General features: G+C 38.5%; 1 protein-coding gene across 1 annotated transcript in view; it reads right to left on the bottom strand.

Moving 5' to 3' along the window:
• Positions 1 to 18,409, bottom strand: part of ADCY2 (adenylate cyclase 2) — a 223,165-nt gene that overhangs the window by 149,807 nt on the left and 54,949 nt on the right. Inside the window, exon 3 of the mRNA XM_074146221.1 lies at positions 5,559 to 5,720. Coding sequence (XP_074002322.1) covers positions 5,559 to 5,720 — 162 coding nt within the window. The remainder of the gene's footprint in view (positions 1 to 5,558; positions 5,721 to 18,409) is intronic.

The raw sequence follows: 18,409 nt of genomic DNA, 5'->3' as shown, positions 1-18,409 counted from the left end.
AATCAGGCCCCAGAAGGAGGCGTCTGGGCCACTGACCCCTCCATGTAGGAACAAAGAGGTTCTAGCAGCAAGAAAGTTAGAGATACAAATTCACAGAATCACGGAATTGTCAGAGTTGGAAGGGACCTCTAGAGATCATCTAGTCCAACTCCCCTGCTGAAGCAGGATTGCCTAGAGCACATTACTCAGGACTGCATCCAGGCGGGTCTTGAAAATCTCCGGAGAAGGGGACTCCACAACCTCCCTGAGCAGCCTGTTCCAGGGCTCTGTCACCCTCACTATAAAGAAGTTTTTCCTCATATTTAAATGGAACTTCCTATGTTCCAGTTTGTGCCCGTTGCCCCTCGTCCTATCACTGGAACCCACTGAAAAGAGTCCAGCTCCATCATCCTTCAACCCACCCTTTAGGTACTTGTACACATAGATAAGGTCTCACCTCCGCCTTCTCTTCTCCAGGCTAAAGAGGCAGGAAGATTTGCCTGATTGCAAGTTAAAATGGCTATGGCCTATTCAGGGAAAAACAAACCAACCAACCCACAGTGGGTTGAAGAAGGCAAGGTGGCTTTACTAAAAAAAAAATAAATTACCAATTTCTTGATCACTACAGATCTTGAAACAAATCATACCAAAAGCTCATGAATCAGAAGTCAAGCACAAACCACAATCTGGATGTACACTAATACTAGTTAGTGCATATACATAGCAGATCACATAAGAATGAGAGAGCAGCTTCATCTTTAACTGTCCATAGCACATAGGATAAAATTTGTATTGCAATAGGAGACCTCAGCCTAGTTGATGGTCAAGGATGTAGCCCTGGAATTTTCTAATTCAAATGTTCTTGAAAATAACAAAATTTTCATTTAGCACGGGTTTTTGTCCATCAGGACAGAACATTATCTTAGGATTTATCCAGGCTACAAGAAAAGAACTGATCACACAAGCAAAGCCCAACCACCACTACTTACATAAATGTTGTTACAAATTGTTACTTTTGTTATTCTTGAATAGAATTAAAAAAAATTTAAAAAAAAAATGTACACGCTTATCCTGCCCAGTTACAATTTTGTGCCTCTAAAAGGGACCCCTTTTACAGTGCTGCAAGGAGCTGCCAAAAAAATCCCCAAAGGCAAGGAACACCAAAGAAAAAGAAACAAACCATGAATGACAAGTTTGTAGTGATTTAGCCACAGTTTGGAAAACATTTAGCCACAACTAATGAAAAAAAGGATTACAAGAGCAATGAAATTTCTTGTGGAGAGAGTAAAACAACAATACTTTTTTAAAGGACTAAAATAAAAAAATCATACTCATATATAACAACAGGGAAAAAGAAAAATGGAAGCTTATAGGATGTTTAATGATTTTGGTTAGCTCTTTTTCAACAAATTAAGAACAAAATGACCTCTAATGATCGTATCAACCCATTATGAGATCAAAACGGTTGAGCAGTTGATAATAGAGCAGGAAAAACACAAGTATTTGATTAGAATCTGTTCTGGTTTGGAGAGAAACAGGTTATGTGTTTATAGCAAGGGATGGCAGCAAAATACTTTCCATTCCAGCAATAACTGAAAGGAATGTTAAGTCACGAAAGTCTTCTGAGCCAAATGCCTTAATGCCATAATTAGAGTCGTGTTCTCTTGCAGAGGTCCTAATTGCCAGGCTCCCAGGAGCAGACAGAACAACATCTTCTGCTTGGCAGTAGGATGCTCACCTGGAAAGCGGGCACAGAGTCCTGGATTCCAGACCGTGTGCTTTGTAAGGGTTAGGATTAAAATTTTCAACAGAAAAAGAACCCAAACCATACATACACAGTTACTTTCCATAAACTGAGATTGGCTCTCAAAACACAGGGGTCTTTTTCCTCCTTCCTGTCACAGATCCCGTAGCTGTGCACTAACCTCCCCACAGAACTGCAAGGTATTTTATTGGGTATTTTACTGTAGAGCCTGTGTCTCCCTGCTCGGCACTGCAGCACACTAACCCCTTTGTAGACCTAGCCCCCTATTAGCATTTGGCACTGGTGCGGCTGCTCCTGGCACGCTCCTCTAAGGCTAACATCCACGTTGCAAGAAAGACATTGATGAAGGACATGTAAGGACTCAAAGAAGAACTGAGTGATGAAAGGCTTAGCAAAAGCGGGCAACTTATTTATTTTACTGACAAAAAGGTTATAAGGCAAATTCATGACAGTCTAGAAGTAATCTCATGAGAGAAACAGAAATTGGATACTATTGGGTCTGTCAGTCTAATGGACAAAAAAATGAGATCCAGAAGGTGGGTGACAAGGCTAGACAAATTCCTACTACGAATGAGGAACAAAACTTTAACACTGACAGAAAACAACCATGGAAAAAGCTTGTGGAAGATCATCACCATCATTTCCAATTTTTAAACCAAGGTGGATTCCCTTCCCCCCCAAAAGACTGGCATAGGTCAAACAGAAACTAGTTCACGTAACCAGCAGAGGGTGTGTTGAAAGATTCTTTATCCCAGCAGGAGGCTTTTATCTCAGTATCTCTGACTGCAACCAACACTCGATAATCAAGAGCATGCTAAGCCTTTCAGCTTTACTGAAGCTAATTTTGGGTGTAAAGCTTTACAGAGGACAACAAAAGGAATGACAAAACCAGTAAGAGAGGCTCTGACAAATCTCAAAATAAACAAATGCTTCTGAACATCAATTTTTCTCTACTGATAGACTGAAGGTATGATTAACTTCCAAAATGCCATGGGATGCCAACCAGAGTCAATGGAAGATGCTGAAAAATTGGAGACGGTCCAGCAGAGGGCTACAAAAAGCATTATAAGGCAGAACTTGACATAAGAGGAAAGAATGGGGTTTGTTCATCCAAGAGAAGAGAAAGCTCAGAGAAGATTTAATCAAAGGGTTCCAATATATAGGAAGTAGTTGTAAAGGAGATGCAGATACTCTCTACAGAAGGATACTTGCTGTATATACAGGATATATATGCTGTAATATCTGATATTTACCTACAGGTAGATTTGTTATACCCCTGTCTTCCTGTTTCTTAAGTGCATACTACTTGTTCCCCCTCTGTCCTCTAAAAAAAAAAAAATCCATGCCAGAAGGAAAATACACTGTTCTTTGCTAATATTGCCATGTATTTTTTTTCTGGTTTGTTGAGACAAATCAGCAGCCCTGAAAACAAAATAGTATAGTTTTGTGAAAGATAAATGTAGCTCCACGAGCCAGATTTCCTCTACTTAGCCCTAACCATGCTTTCGAATTTCAGTCTACTGGTAGTTCCTCATCTCTGGGCTTTAGTGACCAAACTCTGCAAAGCAGCTTCAGTCCAGGCCTCACCAATATATTATTTTTTTTCCCCTCAAAAAAAACCATTCAACAGCACGGCCCTTTTAAACAGCTATACCCCAGCTCTTTTTTTTTTTTTTTTTTTTTTTTGTTAATTACGTACAGTTATCCTGTACTAACTTGAGGTATATCACTGACAAATGTTATTTCTCCTTTTAGTGTAATCGGTATCTCTAATCTAATCCTTTATTTGTGGTCTTGACTTTCAAAAGCAAAGAACACAAAACAAACATTTTTTTGCTTACACTCCAAAGTATAAACAATACTAATCTAAAAGTGTACAGGGGGCAAATTAACTGTGATAGTGGCATTTAGTCCCTTCCACACATTCGTAAGAATGCAGTGCACTCAGTACTTTCCGTAACTGCCAAACTATTCAGAACATTTAATAAATTTTACAAAGACAGAATAGAAAATTGATAACATCCTGGAAATGAAATACTCTTAACAAATTTACAAACTACTCAAAGACTTCCACTCTTTTGGAATGAAACAGGAAGTTACAGAAGAGATGAAAGACACTAATTGTACATCACTGCCCATGATTTATTTGAGTTTGGAGACATGATATGACTAAAAATATAACATCTTCTGAAAGTACTGTTTTAGATATACCAAATTTTAATGGTCTAGAAAGACAGGCAGGGAAAATAGATAAATTCTGCAAAGAGCAGCTCTAACCCAAAATGCTTTTAGGGAAGGAGTGGCAAACATTGATACTGTTTTAGGAGCATAATGTACGCCCAGAATAAAAGCCATAGGTTGACATAAACCCAAGAATAACACATTCTCCCTGATTTATTCCACTACAATTACCAACAACTGTATTACTGAATTATTTAATAATACATTGAGTGCAGATGACTACAGTCCTTGCTTAACATACAGCACAACTTGGCAACTACAGCAAAAAACATGCAACAAACCCAAATCAGCAAGACAAAAGCAAATCCACTTATGTCACCATTGAAAATTTCTACAGAGCACTACACCTTAGTTCTATTTTGTTTATGGGACTTCAGTTTCAATATTCCATGTAACACAGATCTGCAGCCATATCTGGAAATAAAATGTATTTTTCCTAACAACAACTTACAAGGGATGACTTTTGTAAAATTACTGCAATTGTGAAGTTACCCATTGAGGCACAATGTTTTTCAAAATAAGGCTCAAGTAATTTAAAAGGTAAGTGGAAACTATTTGCTCATTCTTCATGCTAGTCACAATAAATAGCATGCCGCCTATCTTTCTTGTTCTACTGGAATGTTTATAATTTTGCATCAATTGCATCATTTTGATGCAAAAATTAAAATAATTCTATTTCCCTAAAATGATATCTGTATTTAAAAAACTCCATGTATTTGCTTTTCAAAATGAAATCTAAATTTTTCCTTAAAAATACAGATTTCTATCAATGTTTTATCATTCACAGTATTTTAGCAATCACAGTGTTACAACAAAACCTGTAGTATTTCACCATTTAAGAGATATTCTGCAAAACAGTAAAGAAAAACAACTCCTAATATTTGGATTTTTAAGAATTATTGATCTGCAGTATGTCATGTAGTAAAGTATAAGAGTTGAGTTACAAGCCAAGACCCAAGTACAAACACAGATGGGTTTCCTGAAAGTCATGGAGCCTGGAGCCAGCCAGTCCCCTTCAATCAGGGGGCCAAACCAGGAGGCGGCTGTAAAATACCTATAAATGCCTGAGAATTACAAAAGGAGGACAAGCCCTACAGCAGACTTGGAGAGGGCAATGTCTTCACGACAGATCCTCAACACAGCAGTCCTTAGAATATTCAAAGGAACAATGCTTTTTTGAGTCAACAGTCACACTGACACCTGGAAAAAATCCTTGGCCTTGGAAGTTAGGTTTTAATGAGGTGAGGAGAGGAGCAATGTGGCTTATATACCAGCATGGTAATGCATCTACCACAATACAGCTGCATCACATAATTTTTCAAGCAATGTTAGTTTTCACATCGGTAAGCACTATGTGGCTGTAGATTCTAGCACTTAAGTGTGCCATTCAGCAAGACATAACATTACTGACACCCTCATTATTAGAAAGTGACTACCTTTGAATTAAGTCTGTAGCAATTCAGAAATTAAGAGAGAAAGAAGTTTATACTCCCAAGCACCCACTGAGGCACTCCTGGCTCATTTACCAGGCTATTCAGTGTACAATTAATCATTAATTCCACAAAGCACCTACCTGCCAAACCAAGTGTTCCTTTACAACAGCTGTACCTGATAGACAGACGCTCAGCACAATCGTATGAGATGCAGAGGTCAAGACGCTGGCAACTATAGCATCCCTCATGTTGAAGGGCAGCATGGTATACACCACAAAAATAATGAACAAGAAAAATGATACCTGTGCAAGACAGCAAGACAAAAAGAAGCATGTCAAATTCACTTTGGAATAACATTTAAAAAGTAGCATTTAATTTTAACTGTCTTCAGCATAAAGTTACACATCAGTTTTTTACAAGAAAGTTACTGCTAACCACTGCAGAAAATCAATTTAGGAAGAATTCATTTTAAAAAGTGTTGGAAAATTTACATTATATTTGATTTAAGAAGTTCAGTTTCAAGATACTACATCATGGTTCGAGAACTACACAATACTCTAAACTTTTCAAATTTAACTTCAAATTTATCTTTTCAATTTTAATTTTATTAATACTCTGTTTGCAGTTAGAGTGTAGTTCTCCTGAGAGTGGTGGTTTCTGATTGTGAACTGCATTACAAAACAATTTGCCAAAACCCTCCACAGGGCCTAAATTTCAATGCAGAGGGATTTTGTTCATCCTCATGCACTAAAAATTCACAACTTTATGTAACATCACATTATGCAAAAAAACCCAAGTTCAGCCAAGCATTTTGGTGTAATAATATTATACTTCACGTATATCTACATGATGTATGTCAAATTCCATTTTAAGGTAATACATTTATTTGGACATGAAAAAAAAACCAATCACAGCCCATAAGCAGAACTTACTGCTAGCTTCTTTTTAAGGGCACTAGCATCCACACTAACTTTATGGAACAAATTCTCCCAACCTGTAACACCAAAAGGGATTCCTTCACTATACATACAAAAGTTTGTCTATTTGATGGTATGCATATGTTCTAAACTCAACCACGTATTTGAGAAAACATAACTAGATTTGGGACACAGATTTTGCACACCTAAGTAAGTAGGCAATTCTGCCAATGTGCCAGCTTGCGTATAATTACATCCCTACGTAAGCGTTTCCATCAGTTTTAGTTGACTTACAAGCCTACTCATCATCTAACAGTTGTATACACAGTATTTAACTCAGAAAGCTCCCAAGCAGGTATGAGAAATAATAATTTGCTGCTGTCTTCTCTTCTTGTCAGTTTGTTTTCTTCACATCTGCATGTGATGATTCCATAGTCAAAACTGAACCATAATGTACGTGTACCTACAAGGCAGTGGAGGCATTCTTCTCCACTATGGAGACAAAAATGGACGGAGAAGGAAGTCCACTTCGGTTCTCCACTCATCTTTCCCAATTCTTCCACTAAGATTAATCCAGCTCCTTCCTGATCACTCATACTCTTTTTCATGCTGCCCAACTCTCCCGTATGCTCAAGAATCAAAAATTTCAATGGCATGGAATGAAACAGAATTGTAAAGGACATGAGGGAAAATAAGAAAATAAAATAACAAAAAGGCAAAGGGAAAACTTTGCTTCTCTACTCTTCTAATCTACCAGCTGGAAGGAAGCACAAGGAAACAGAAGTGTTTGGTATCTGTTTAGTTTCAGTCCTCCCTAAAAGTTTTAACCATGATCAGACGTTAGTAAAAACAACAGCAAAGAAAAGGGTGTACAAACTTGGCCTAGATAAGAGAAGGGTTATGTAAGTATGATGTTTTCAAGTTGTTCTGGCTGGGTAAAAATCAACTGTGATACTAAGAGAACAAACTGATAAATCTCAAAACTTGGGAAAGATGTAGAAAGTTCTGGCAGGCTAGAAAAGGCAAAAACAGCATGTGTCTTTGAAAGGCTGGGGAAAAGGCTAAGGAATTAAGAATCGGTCAGTTTAACTTCAATTCCTGGAGAAGTAACAGACAAAATAATAAAACAATTCATATTCAAGAGTTCTGAAAGTTAAGAAAAATGTAAGGAACAACCAATGTGATTTTGCTGAGAACAAATCACGTTAAAGCAATCTCACGTTCTTGTGTCCTGATAACAGGCATCAGGGTAGGAGGAAAACCTGAGTACTGAGTTAGGCAGCAACAAGGGATGTGAAAGGTCCTCTAATATAGGCATAAGATGAATGGATGCCAGAGGCAAAATACCTTACCAGCATGTAAAACCAGCTGCCCAAGACATGTTTCCAGTCAAAAATGGTTTGAAGAAGAATCCTGGACCCTAGTTCTGAAAGAATTTCAAATGCCTCCAATCCCAATGACTTTTAATGAAAACAAGGTTTTGTTGTTTCTAAGTTTAGCTTTCAAATTAACTAGGGGGAAGATGGTGTTTACATATTTGTAAGAATTTTATTATTAGAAAATAAAAAATTATCCTTCTCTGTCTTCTCTCCAAAAAATAGAACTTGCATATTTTCCGTGCTTGAATATAGTTTGACTTTATAGCCAGACTAAACGATCCACCCCACTTGTGAGGCACATAGAATCATAGACTCATTTAGGATAGAAAAGACCTTTAAGATCATCAGTCCAACCGTTAACCTAGCACTGCCCAGTCCACCACTAAACCATATCCCTAAGCACCACATCTACACATCTTTTAAATACCTCCAGGGATAGAGACTCAACCACTTCCCTAAAACTCATTAGTGGATATAAGACACAGTATGATGCTGTTGCTGTTCAACTGTGACATAAAACATACTGCTAAACACATTAAAAAGATTTGGGTATATTGCAATGCTTCTAGTGGTATAAACTGTGTCAGCTCCAAATTTGTTATACTGCTATATACAAGTATCCTTTAAGTTACCTCACTACTTTCCTTGGTGAAAATCATGCATAATTTCAACCTTCCACAACTACAAACAGAGAGATATTTTAGAAGTTTCAACCCCTCTTGACACTACGTATTCAGACCCCAAATTCTCCGTTACTCAACATCAAACAGGCTGAGGTAGACTGGAACTGTGTTAAAGAACACTTGATAACAAACTGACCTGTCAATTCTTATATTTTCATCTTGAAATTTGGGGCTGAGAATGCTGTTTGCAAACCAGGAGAGGTATCAGTCATGCTAAGATAGAAACTCTCATCCAAAGTGCATGTAGGAACGGCTCCTGACAATAATTCTTGATTCTTGGCCAGACTCCTTTTCTCTTATTTCCAGTAATGGTCTAATGACCCAAGGAGATGAGACCTCCATTTATTTCACCGTGGCTCAAGAATATTGTCCCCAAGTACCCTGAAGTAAGATGCTTCTACCTTTCATCTTGATAGCAGACATACATAGGTTGTAAGGCTTGGGACCTTTCAACATATTTCAAAATGTTGCTGTATTTAATTTTGATACTGTAGAAGTTGATACTCAAAGGCTTCTGAGTCAGGCAGTTCTTCAAGTAGAAAGAGAAGACAGGCTTTCTGGACTCAGTCACAGTCTGCAGAAAGGAGAGTGGCCTTTCATGGTTTTTTTTGGTAAGAATTAGCTGAATATTGCTGATACAAACATTAAAAAGCAGTGATGCCAAGCTCTGAAGGATCCCCACTATCCCATTGCAAGAGTGAATCACATGCATGTCTACATTTGGTGTGTGTACCCCTGAGTAAACACAGTATCAATATACAGTGCACTATTTCTCACACTTAAAACCAGCCTGTTCCACCAAAGTGTGCCATAACCACAAAGCCTGTCACTGTTTTGAAACTGTGTTGGAAGCAATCTTTGATATGAGTCATCATATCATCACGAGGCATCAACTATGCCTAGTTGAAACATGCTTTTTGTCCTGAACTGAACTTAAATTGCTTTAGGAATTTGATTCTCAGAGATTCTTACGATGCTTTTATGTTATCCATACCTTAAAGACGGGGAGTATTGGGGCATTGATGGTATGCATATTGGTATGTATATTGGTTAACACCGGTGTAACACCTTACAGAGAAGTATGTGGCTTTCCTGCTTTAATTGAGGGGTATCCAGGACTCTTGTCCATCATTCTTGACTGTCAGAGCTTAGCAAACTCCGGGTGTGTTTGCTGCTCACTTCTCCCACACTTCAGTAGTGCCACATTCTCATCTACTGTGTAAGCAGTCCTTTTCCACAGCAATTTAAAGGATGATGAGCTGCAATAGCGCAGCTGTCTAGATGAGTATTTAACAGACTATTTTTCTGCACATTTTGTGCAGCTGCGTTCAGAAGGGCAGCAAAAGTTCTCATACAGATTGCTGTAGTGATGCCATTAGAGAGACTTGAACACCAAATGGTATAATGCCAGATGGCATCAGAACTAACATCCACGGCCACTCACAAATACCATTCTTCTTACAGAACACAACAAAAAACTATAGGTAAGCACCTTCAGAGATGTTGAAAAACAGAAAGGTTTTGGTTGCACAGGATAGAGAAGTAGTTCCTTCTTTAACTCAAATCCATTCTGAACATTTTTAATGATGGCATTTTTGTGCCAGCATCTCCAGATGTATGTTGGCCACTTCAGCCTCTGACCTTAACTAGTGACTGTGGTCTGGGAGAACTGCTACGAAGTTGATGCAAACCGTGCTGTTGGAAAAGTCATTGGTTTGGACTGAGATGCCACAAACTGCAGGGGACCCATGGACCAAACCTGGTTTTGGAGCCCAAGGACCCCACCTGTCCTCAGAAACCTCGTCTCCCTGGTGTCACCAGTTTCTACTGAGTGGCATCACCTTGACTCTGCAGGGTATCTGGAGTAGAAAGTTTAACATATTTTACACTTTAAAATTGTCTTTCCTAACATAAAGGGTACCACAGGGGATGTTGCTTTTGACACTGAGAACAATTGTACAAAACCATACTAATCATTCATTTTATACAAATTATGTTCCAACAATGACTCACAATTTCCCAGCTAGACAGCCTTTTTAAGATTATGTTAAATGGTTAATACTAACTGGCCTGGCATATGTAAAATTCATTCACCTTAATGTTACTCTGACCAGAATTTCCCCTTAAGGAGTATGACATCTTGGCACCGAAGCAGGCACACAAACTGAAATGTGCTGTTTCAGTATGAGTCAGGGGAAAGCACTGCTTTGGACGCAGACAGCAGTAATGAGGCTACAGCTAGTAAAATATCTGTAGTTCTTTGGGACAAGACAAACAAGTGTAATGACAGCAAAATGCTTGGGAAAATAGTGCTAGCTCTTCACTGTGTAACCAGAAAAGACCCTGTTCCCATAATTAAACTGTTAGACTACAAATATTCATCCTAAGTGGGCCAGCCCAGCACAGGATCCCTTTCAGAGGTTTTTTGAGATCAGCTTCACCCTTACTGTGTAAAGGGAGTAAAACTTCATTAAGTAATTAAAGAATTTTCCCTTGGAAAGACGCTTAGATTACAGCTACTGATTTCATATTTTGTCTGCATGCATATATCTAAATAAATAAGAAGGTTTCATAAAATAACTGGTAGGACCTACTAATCTTACAAATAGTTACAAATATTATGTTCATAATTTAATAAAATGTATGTGTTAAGGTGTCAGAAAGGTATTTATAAAAGCTATAAACTGTATGTTAAAACTTTGTGTAGGCAGACTAAAGGTTGCAAATATTTAAAGGTCTTTGCCATTCTACTTCTGAATTCCAGACCTCAAATCTTCAGACTCAGATTTCTAAAAGCTAGGCAATGTTAAAAGAACAAAACAAGCTACCCACATAGAACAAAAAATTTCATTGAGTACCAAAATCAACTTCTGTTCTGAGTCACCTATAAAAAGGAATAAATTATAGAATCATTGGATAAGGTGAAGGTCGAACTGTTGTTCACCAAACCCTGCAACATTAGAACAAAAGGGCACTGAATGAAACTACCAGAAGATTGACCTAAAACAGATGAAAAGATAGTGCATCTTTACCTAGCAGATAGTGACCTTCTTGAACTTGCTGCCACAGGAGGTCATAATGTACCAGCAGGTACAAAAAGAGATTAAACAAATTCATGAACACCTTGTCCATAAACCAATAATGAAAAGACAGGGCAGAGATGTACCCTCTGACACCACTAACACAACTGCGGAGGCTGGCAAGGTATGATGGGAACGGACCACAAAAAGTTATCAAGCTTGTGTGCTGCCTTTTGATAGCAGCTTCTCTTGCCATTCTTGGAAACAGAGTACTGTGCTAGGTGGACTGTGGTCTGACCCTGAAGGAAGTTTCCTGAGCTCTTGTGCTACAAGTCAAATGTAATTCAAAGAAAGAGAAGAAGAAGGGAGAATAAAGAGGAAGGGAAGGGAAGGGAGAATAAAGAGGAAGGGAAGGGAAGGGAGAATAAAGAGGAAGGGAAGGGAAGGGAAGGGAGAATAAAGAGGAAGGGAAGGGAAGGGAAGGGAAGGGAAGGGAAGGGAAGGGAAGGGAAGGGAAGGGAAGGGAAGGGAAGGGAAGGGAAGGGAAGGGAAGGGAAGGGAAGGGAAGGGAAGGGAAGGGAAGGGAAGGGAAGGGAAGGGAAGGGAAGGGAAGGGAAGGGAAGGGAAGGGAAGGGAAGGGAAGGGAAGGGAAGGGAAGGGAAGGGAAGGGAAGGGAAGGGAAGGGAAGGGAAGGGAAGGGAAGGGAAGGGAAGGGAAGGGAAGGGAAGGGAAGGGAAGGGAAGGGAAGGGACAGTTATGACATAGTATATATATTCTCATATATATACAAAAAGCTACATTTTAATTCATATAAAACAAATGTTTCTGAAGTGCCAGGTATATGATAGACCTCAGCAATAAAATCAACAAGACTTTGTTTGTTATTTACTCCACAAAATTATGTCCACAATAAATTATTACTCCATGCATTTTTCACAGAATCACAGAATCTTCTAGGTTGGAAGGGACCTTCAAGATCATCTTGTCCAACCATCAACCTAACTGACAAAAATAAACACCCACAAATGTATTTTACCAAATGTAAACTTTTATTTTCCAATAATTATCATAGAGGTAGTAAACAACCCTGTAAATCATGCCTTCTTCTTGAGCATGGAGAACTCTCAAACTAATAATCCCTTTCTTTTGTGTAGAGGTCTGGGTTTAAATGTCATCAGGAAACGGTCATTACAGCCTTTGCCAAAAAATTAACTACAACCATTAGCAAAACAGGATAGAATAAAAGCAAGTTGACTGCAAAGAAATGTATATTTTAAAATAACTGCAATAAGGAACCTTCTTATTTGCTGCTAAAGTAACAGACTGATATGACAATAAGATGAAAGACTCCAGAAAAGGAAGGAAAATTCACATTTGAACTAATCAAGACGTTACCTGATTGCATGCTGTCTACTGTGTGATTGCTTTCTATGTCACAGAATTGTTTTTATTTCATTGGATGGAATCAGTAAGAGTGATATGGGATCTGGAAGGAGTGACCAAGGACTAACAGCAGTGACCCAATAATCCATAACAATTTTTCATCCTTCCTGCTACAGAAAGAGGAGACTGATCTACCATCATCTCTAGCAGCTTTGAGATTATTCCTGAACACATTCAGAAAAGAAACAATTTGGTTCACTCTGTAATGCCTGTTTGTACTATCATTCTCTTCCTCACTTAATTCTCCTTTCTGCTGTATCTCCTCACCCTTCTTTCAACCACAGGATAGCCTAATTAGTCAAGAAGACAGATTTGTTCTATTACAATGCTGATAGGTCCCTGCAAGAAGTAAGGCAACTTCATAAAGCACTATACAGCCCAACAATGGCATGTGTTTGCAGCAACTTGAGTTTCTGACAATAAGCTATGCCTTTTTTTTTTTCAGTGATGAGACAAGTGAAATGCATCAGATATAGAGAATACATTGTTCATCCTTGTTGTTCTTCCTTTCTGTGTTTTGCCCATAATTATTAAGATCAGAAACCTACAACAGCAGTAATAATTCCTGATCATCACAGCAAGCATTTTCTCTAAAAGGGACAGTTGATACCACTCTTTAATGCTACATTAATAATTTTCCTTAATTTATTTTTTCTTTTTAATCTAAGGCCAGTGAGAAAGGGATTAGAGCACATTGTTAAAACCAAAGTCTTGTCTTCCCATGCCACCATAAAAGTAATAACAGACATATTTAACTCTGGCTAAGACCACACTGCATCCTCTTCAGAACAATACCACACAATTCTAAAGGAAACTGCAATTAAATTAACACATTTTAAAAGGGGAAAATCAAAAGAGATCCAAATGATTGTACAGTATATGTAAACAAACTAAACTCCAAAGCAATACAAAGTAATTTCACTTGGACTATTAAGGAGGTAATTTTACAACACTCAAGCACTTGTGCCTCAAATTTAAAAGAAGTCTAATAAGAACATACATTGAAAACTTTGAAAAAGTTTCCCTAAAAATGAAGAACCATACACAACTGGAAAAGAAGCATAAATTGCATAAAAACATAACCTGGCTAGAAAGGATCTGAAAATCCATGTTAAAATATGTATGTTTGCACATACACAGAAAACATGAGCAATGACAGTAATTAGTTTAAATCAGAATTATAATAAGTAAGGGCAGAAGATGAATACACTACATTCCAGGAGATCCAAGGGTTTTTCTGCATGTTAGGCATGAAAGAAGTCTGACAGTGAATTTGATCAACTATTGTAAGAGGATGTAAAACTGTTAATTATAATAAGGAAAAACAGAACCATCAAATAAAAATGTCTGTTCTCTACTAAGGGAAAAGCTAAATGATATATTTACATTATGCTAAAGAATAATTGTGGTACAGTTTTCTGTTCCAAAATATTAGCTCGCAAGTATACAAATCCACATACACTAATGTTGAGACATTTTTAAACAGCAGGGCCAATAAACTATGCTCATGCATCTTATAAGAGTCCTGGACTATGTATGTTGATTATCAGTATCTCCCAAACACCGAGACAGTTCCAGAGAATTGCAGGCAAATTTGACTGGTAAAAGGTAAAAATAGAAAGTGAAAAAAGCAAATAAACGTTCAACTTTTACACTGAAGGGACTGTGTTGGAGAGCTCAGAGAATTTATCCAATGGCTTTCTAAACATTTTGAAAAAAAGAATGGAATAATGATGTGGCACTGTTTAATGGGTTTTTAATATTATTCAGGGTATTCAAAAGTAACAACACATGGGAAAAGTTGCAGAAGTGCCTCACATTACTGTGACTGGGCCATAAAATAGCAGACAAAATTCAACATAATAAGTACAAAATAAGAGGAATGGTAAAAACAACTTTAACTGAACACTTTCACCTTAGTTACTACAACCTCAGAAAAAGATAAAGGAGTCACTGTGAGCAGCTCTTTGAAAAAAACAAATGATAGCAGTGGTTGAAAAGGCAAATAAAAGGGCAGCAATTATCAGGAAAAGAATAGAGAATCAAGTATCATGATGACATTGTATTAATCTATGGTGTGCATATTTCTTGATTAGCTCATGCAATTTTTTTCTTCCCATCTGAAAATAAAATCCAAAGAACAAACTCACATCTTGAAAACATTCCCCCTAAGCCTTCTCTGCTCCAGGCTGAATAGCCCCAGCTCTCTCTGTCTTTCTTCAAATGAAAGATGTTCCAGTCCCTCAGTCATCTTTGTGGCTCTTCTCTGGACTCATTCCAGTAAATCCATATTTCTCATGTACTGGGGAGCCCAGGACTGGACCCAGCACTCCAGATTTGGTGTCACCAGCAGTAGGGAAGGATCACCTCTCTCGACCTGCTGGCATGGCTCTTCCTAACATCACCCAAGGTATGATCGCATGACCAGGTCCAGCAAAGTACCACCCAAACCCCTGAGGAAGTCTAGGCCCTGAGAGACCTATGCCTCTGACATACTGACCCATGGTAACATTGCAACCATCAGAGTAGCCTTGACAACACATCAAGAAGCCCTGGAAAACTTCTGTTTTCATGGTTATCAGAAAACCCACCAAGAGCAGTGCTTGAAAGCGAAGAAGGGAAAAAGAGAGTCATGGTGAAAAGCAAAAATGTAGCGCTGCTAAGCAGAGTAATTGCACCTCCATGTGCTGAGGAACACCTCTGATGTTCCAGCGAGCAAGAAGTACCCTTAGTACGGTACCCAGTAACCGAGCAACTTCCCAGGGAAGAAGGGCATACCTCTCCCTGACCTTGTCTACTATCAAGCAGGAGTATGCAGATGATAACACTGAGAAGAGTAGTCACTACCCCTGGAGAGCAGGTGGCCTCCTTTCCTTGAGACACGCAAGGGTCAGCAAAGGACAACACCCCTGGTGAGCTGATATTTGCTGTGGCAGGTACCAGAATGAGCAAAAAATAACCAGAAGTGTGATAAAGAGTCATGGCTGGGGTATATCTGGTAGAAAAAATTAAAATAGTGAAGAACTTGAACAAAGGAAACTTGGATTTCCTCTGCACAGATCAATAGTGCACAGATCAATAGTGTCATTTAACAGCTCAAGACCTAATCTGCTGCAAAGGAAAGATGTGGTAAATTGAAACGACTGAGCAGTATGATTCCACCTACAGAAACCTGATAGCATGAATGGATGTTTTTTTGCAAATTATGTTTTTTCCTAAGTATCTATTTTTTGGGCAAACCAGAGAAGAAACACAAGAAATTGCCAAGGAAAGGAGGCTCTCAATGACTGCCATGAAATACCATGACTGTGTACAGAGTGGTAATAGCATAACGTTAATAGAAAGGAAGGAAACAGATTTCTTCTTAAGGACAGCTGCCAAAATATGACATAACACCTCCTTGGAAAATTTTATTAATCATAGAAACAACATGCCTAGACGTGTATGATGTCAGAAGAGTAGACAAAACTGTGTTAAAATAATCTAAATTTTGAGGGGAAAAAAAAAACAGGAAAAAAATCATAGCATTTAATTGCCATGAGGCTAAGACAGGTTTTGTAGCAATTACAAAAAAATCTGTGTTATCCCGCTGTGACACGCCTTACCCAAAGGTATTCAGATCATCTGCTAATATATTCCCAAAGACTTTAATACAAGGGTGAGATTACCACTTTGGTTGCTGCACAGTGCCTTTGGGACCTCAGCCTTTCATATTGATCAGAGCTTTCTATTTGCAACCCTGGCTGTTATGCCCATGAGTCTGCACATGCCAAACCAAGCAGTGTTGCTTTGGGGGGTTCTCGTGGGAAAGGATAGCCACTGGCATGGGTCTCACCTCTTTTTTCCCCTTTTACCTCTCTTCAGTTGTGTTTCTTGGTTTACATTAGGGGACCCAATAATAAGCATGCAGAGAGCTTAACAGACGAGTAGCGTGCAGCACCTGCCCCTCACAAAAGCATGTTCCAGTCAGCACTAACAGCATCACGTGCACAACCAACCATCTGGGAGTCTGAGCAGCTCCTGAAGAATACCGTATAATCACCATGGGAAAAGTACTACAGGGAGAACCAACCCCTGCACTAGAGAGGGCATACAAGGAAGGCTGCTCATCTGGAGTCTCCCTGATACTTCTCCTCCCAGCTGGCCAGGGGGGAGAGTTTGTCCTTTCCCTTTTCTGTCTCTGTCTGTCTCTCTCTCTCTCCTATTTTGTGTTTCTTTACCACTAGAGTCAAGGCATTGCCATCAGCTACAAATCCTGCTAATAAATCTTTGTGCATGGGAACTTGCCCCAACATTCTTTTCGCAACATTGTCCTACACCTCAACTTTTGAAAACCACAAAGTGATTTCCAGCTTCAGAAAGTGGTCAGGTTTTTGTAGCCACTAAGACTACAACCTTTACATGGACCCTGGGGAGCAACAGCGCTAGCAACCTGGATGCTGCTTCCTTAAGAAGAAAGTACTGCTGTTGTGAAAGTGGCAGCCCAAGTTTCCTTTCCCCTTTCACTCCAGACAAACCTTTTGGCAGGGCAAAAGGCAAAGGTGTGAGATGGAAAGGCTGAACATTAATGGACATGTGTACCAAACCAAATAGTAGCAGTAATCATCATCATCTCTTTTGCAGTTTTGACATCTAAAAATCGCATGTATTTTTACTCATAACACTCCCCCAGGCAAAATAGAGAGACGGAGAGGGTACTCACACATTTATTTCCCACTGCCCCATTTTTAAAACAGCTTTTTTCAGGAAAGTTAATCCCTACTAGATTCAAGGATATGGATCAAAGCTGTTCATTCTCTACTAGGGATTTAATTTCAATTGCAATTCAAGAAAAAGATGTGGGTAAAATAATGTCGTAGTAATTCACAAAAATTCAACCTGTTTTGATAACACAGATTGGCCTCCACTTGAGAAGGTCTGTCAGAGGTTTGGCCTTTTTTACCTAAAGACTGAAAGAAGGAAGACGACTAAACGGGAGAGAAACTACACAGAAATTATATTAAGGCTTGAATTTAACCTGACAGCCAAGCAGATTCACCATTAGCACAGTCATCCCAAACTTCTCTCACTGCCTGCCTGTATACTGTTCAAGGTCAAATGCTTTTCTCAGTTCAGGTTTTCACAATGAGCTGCTCTTCCTCCTAAATCCAAACCTTGTTGTCATAATGCAGCTGGGATTTGTTCTCCAGAGATTTTTGTGGATTTCTTTTGGAACGGTGAATATAGCAATGGGGAAATCAATCAAAAATGGTAATGCAGATAATATCTTTCTTGCTGAGAAATTCTCAGATGAATTTCACACGCACACACACTTTGTCATGAAAATGAAAAATATAACCCTGGTTATTTGAGTATATAAGTAAATAATTATAAACTGATATTACTTTAATGTAACACCTCTACTTAAATTAATATTATGTAAAATTTAAAGCAATTTTGCAGCGGTGAAGCATATCCTTAGGCTGAGTGATTTTAATAATATTAATAATCCTGATTTTAAATACAGAGTTCTTCACATTTGGAATATTGTAATTATTTTAATAAAGTGT

Source organism: Numenius arquata, chromosome 4 (assembly GCF_964106895.1).
Source record: "Numenius arquata chromosome 4, bNumArq3.hap1.1, whole genome shotgun sequence".
In the NCBI taxonomy this organism is placed as follows: domain Eukaryota; kingdom Metazoa; phylum Chordata; class Aves; order Charadriiformes; family Scolopacidae; genus Numenius; species Numenius arquata.
The sequence above is the reverse complement of the archived record's forward strand: the minus strand, read 5'-3'. Positions and strand labels throughout refer to the sequence as shown.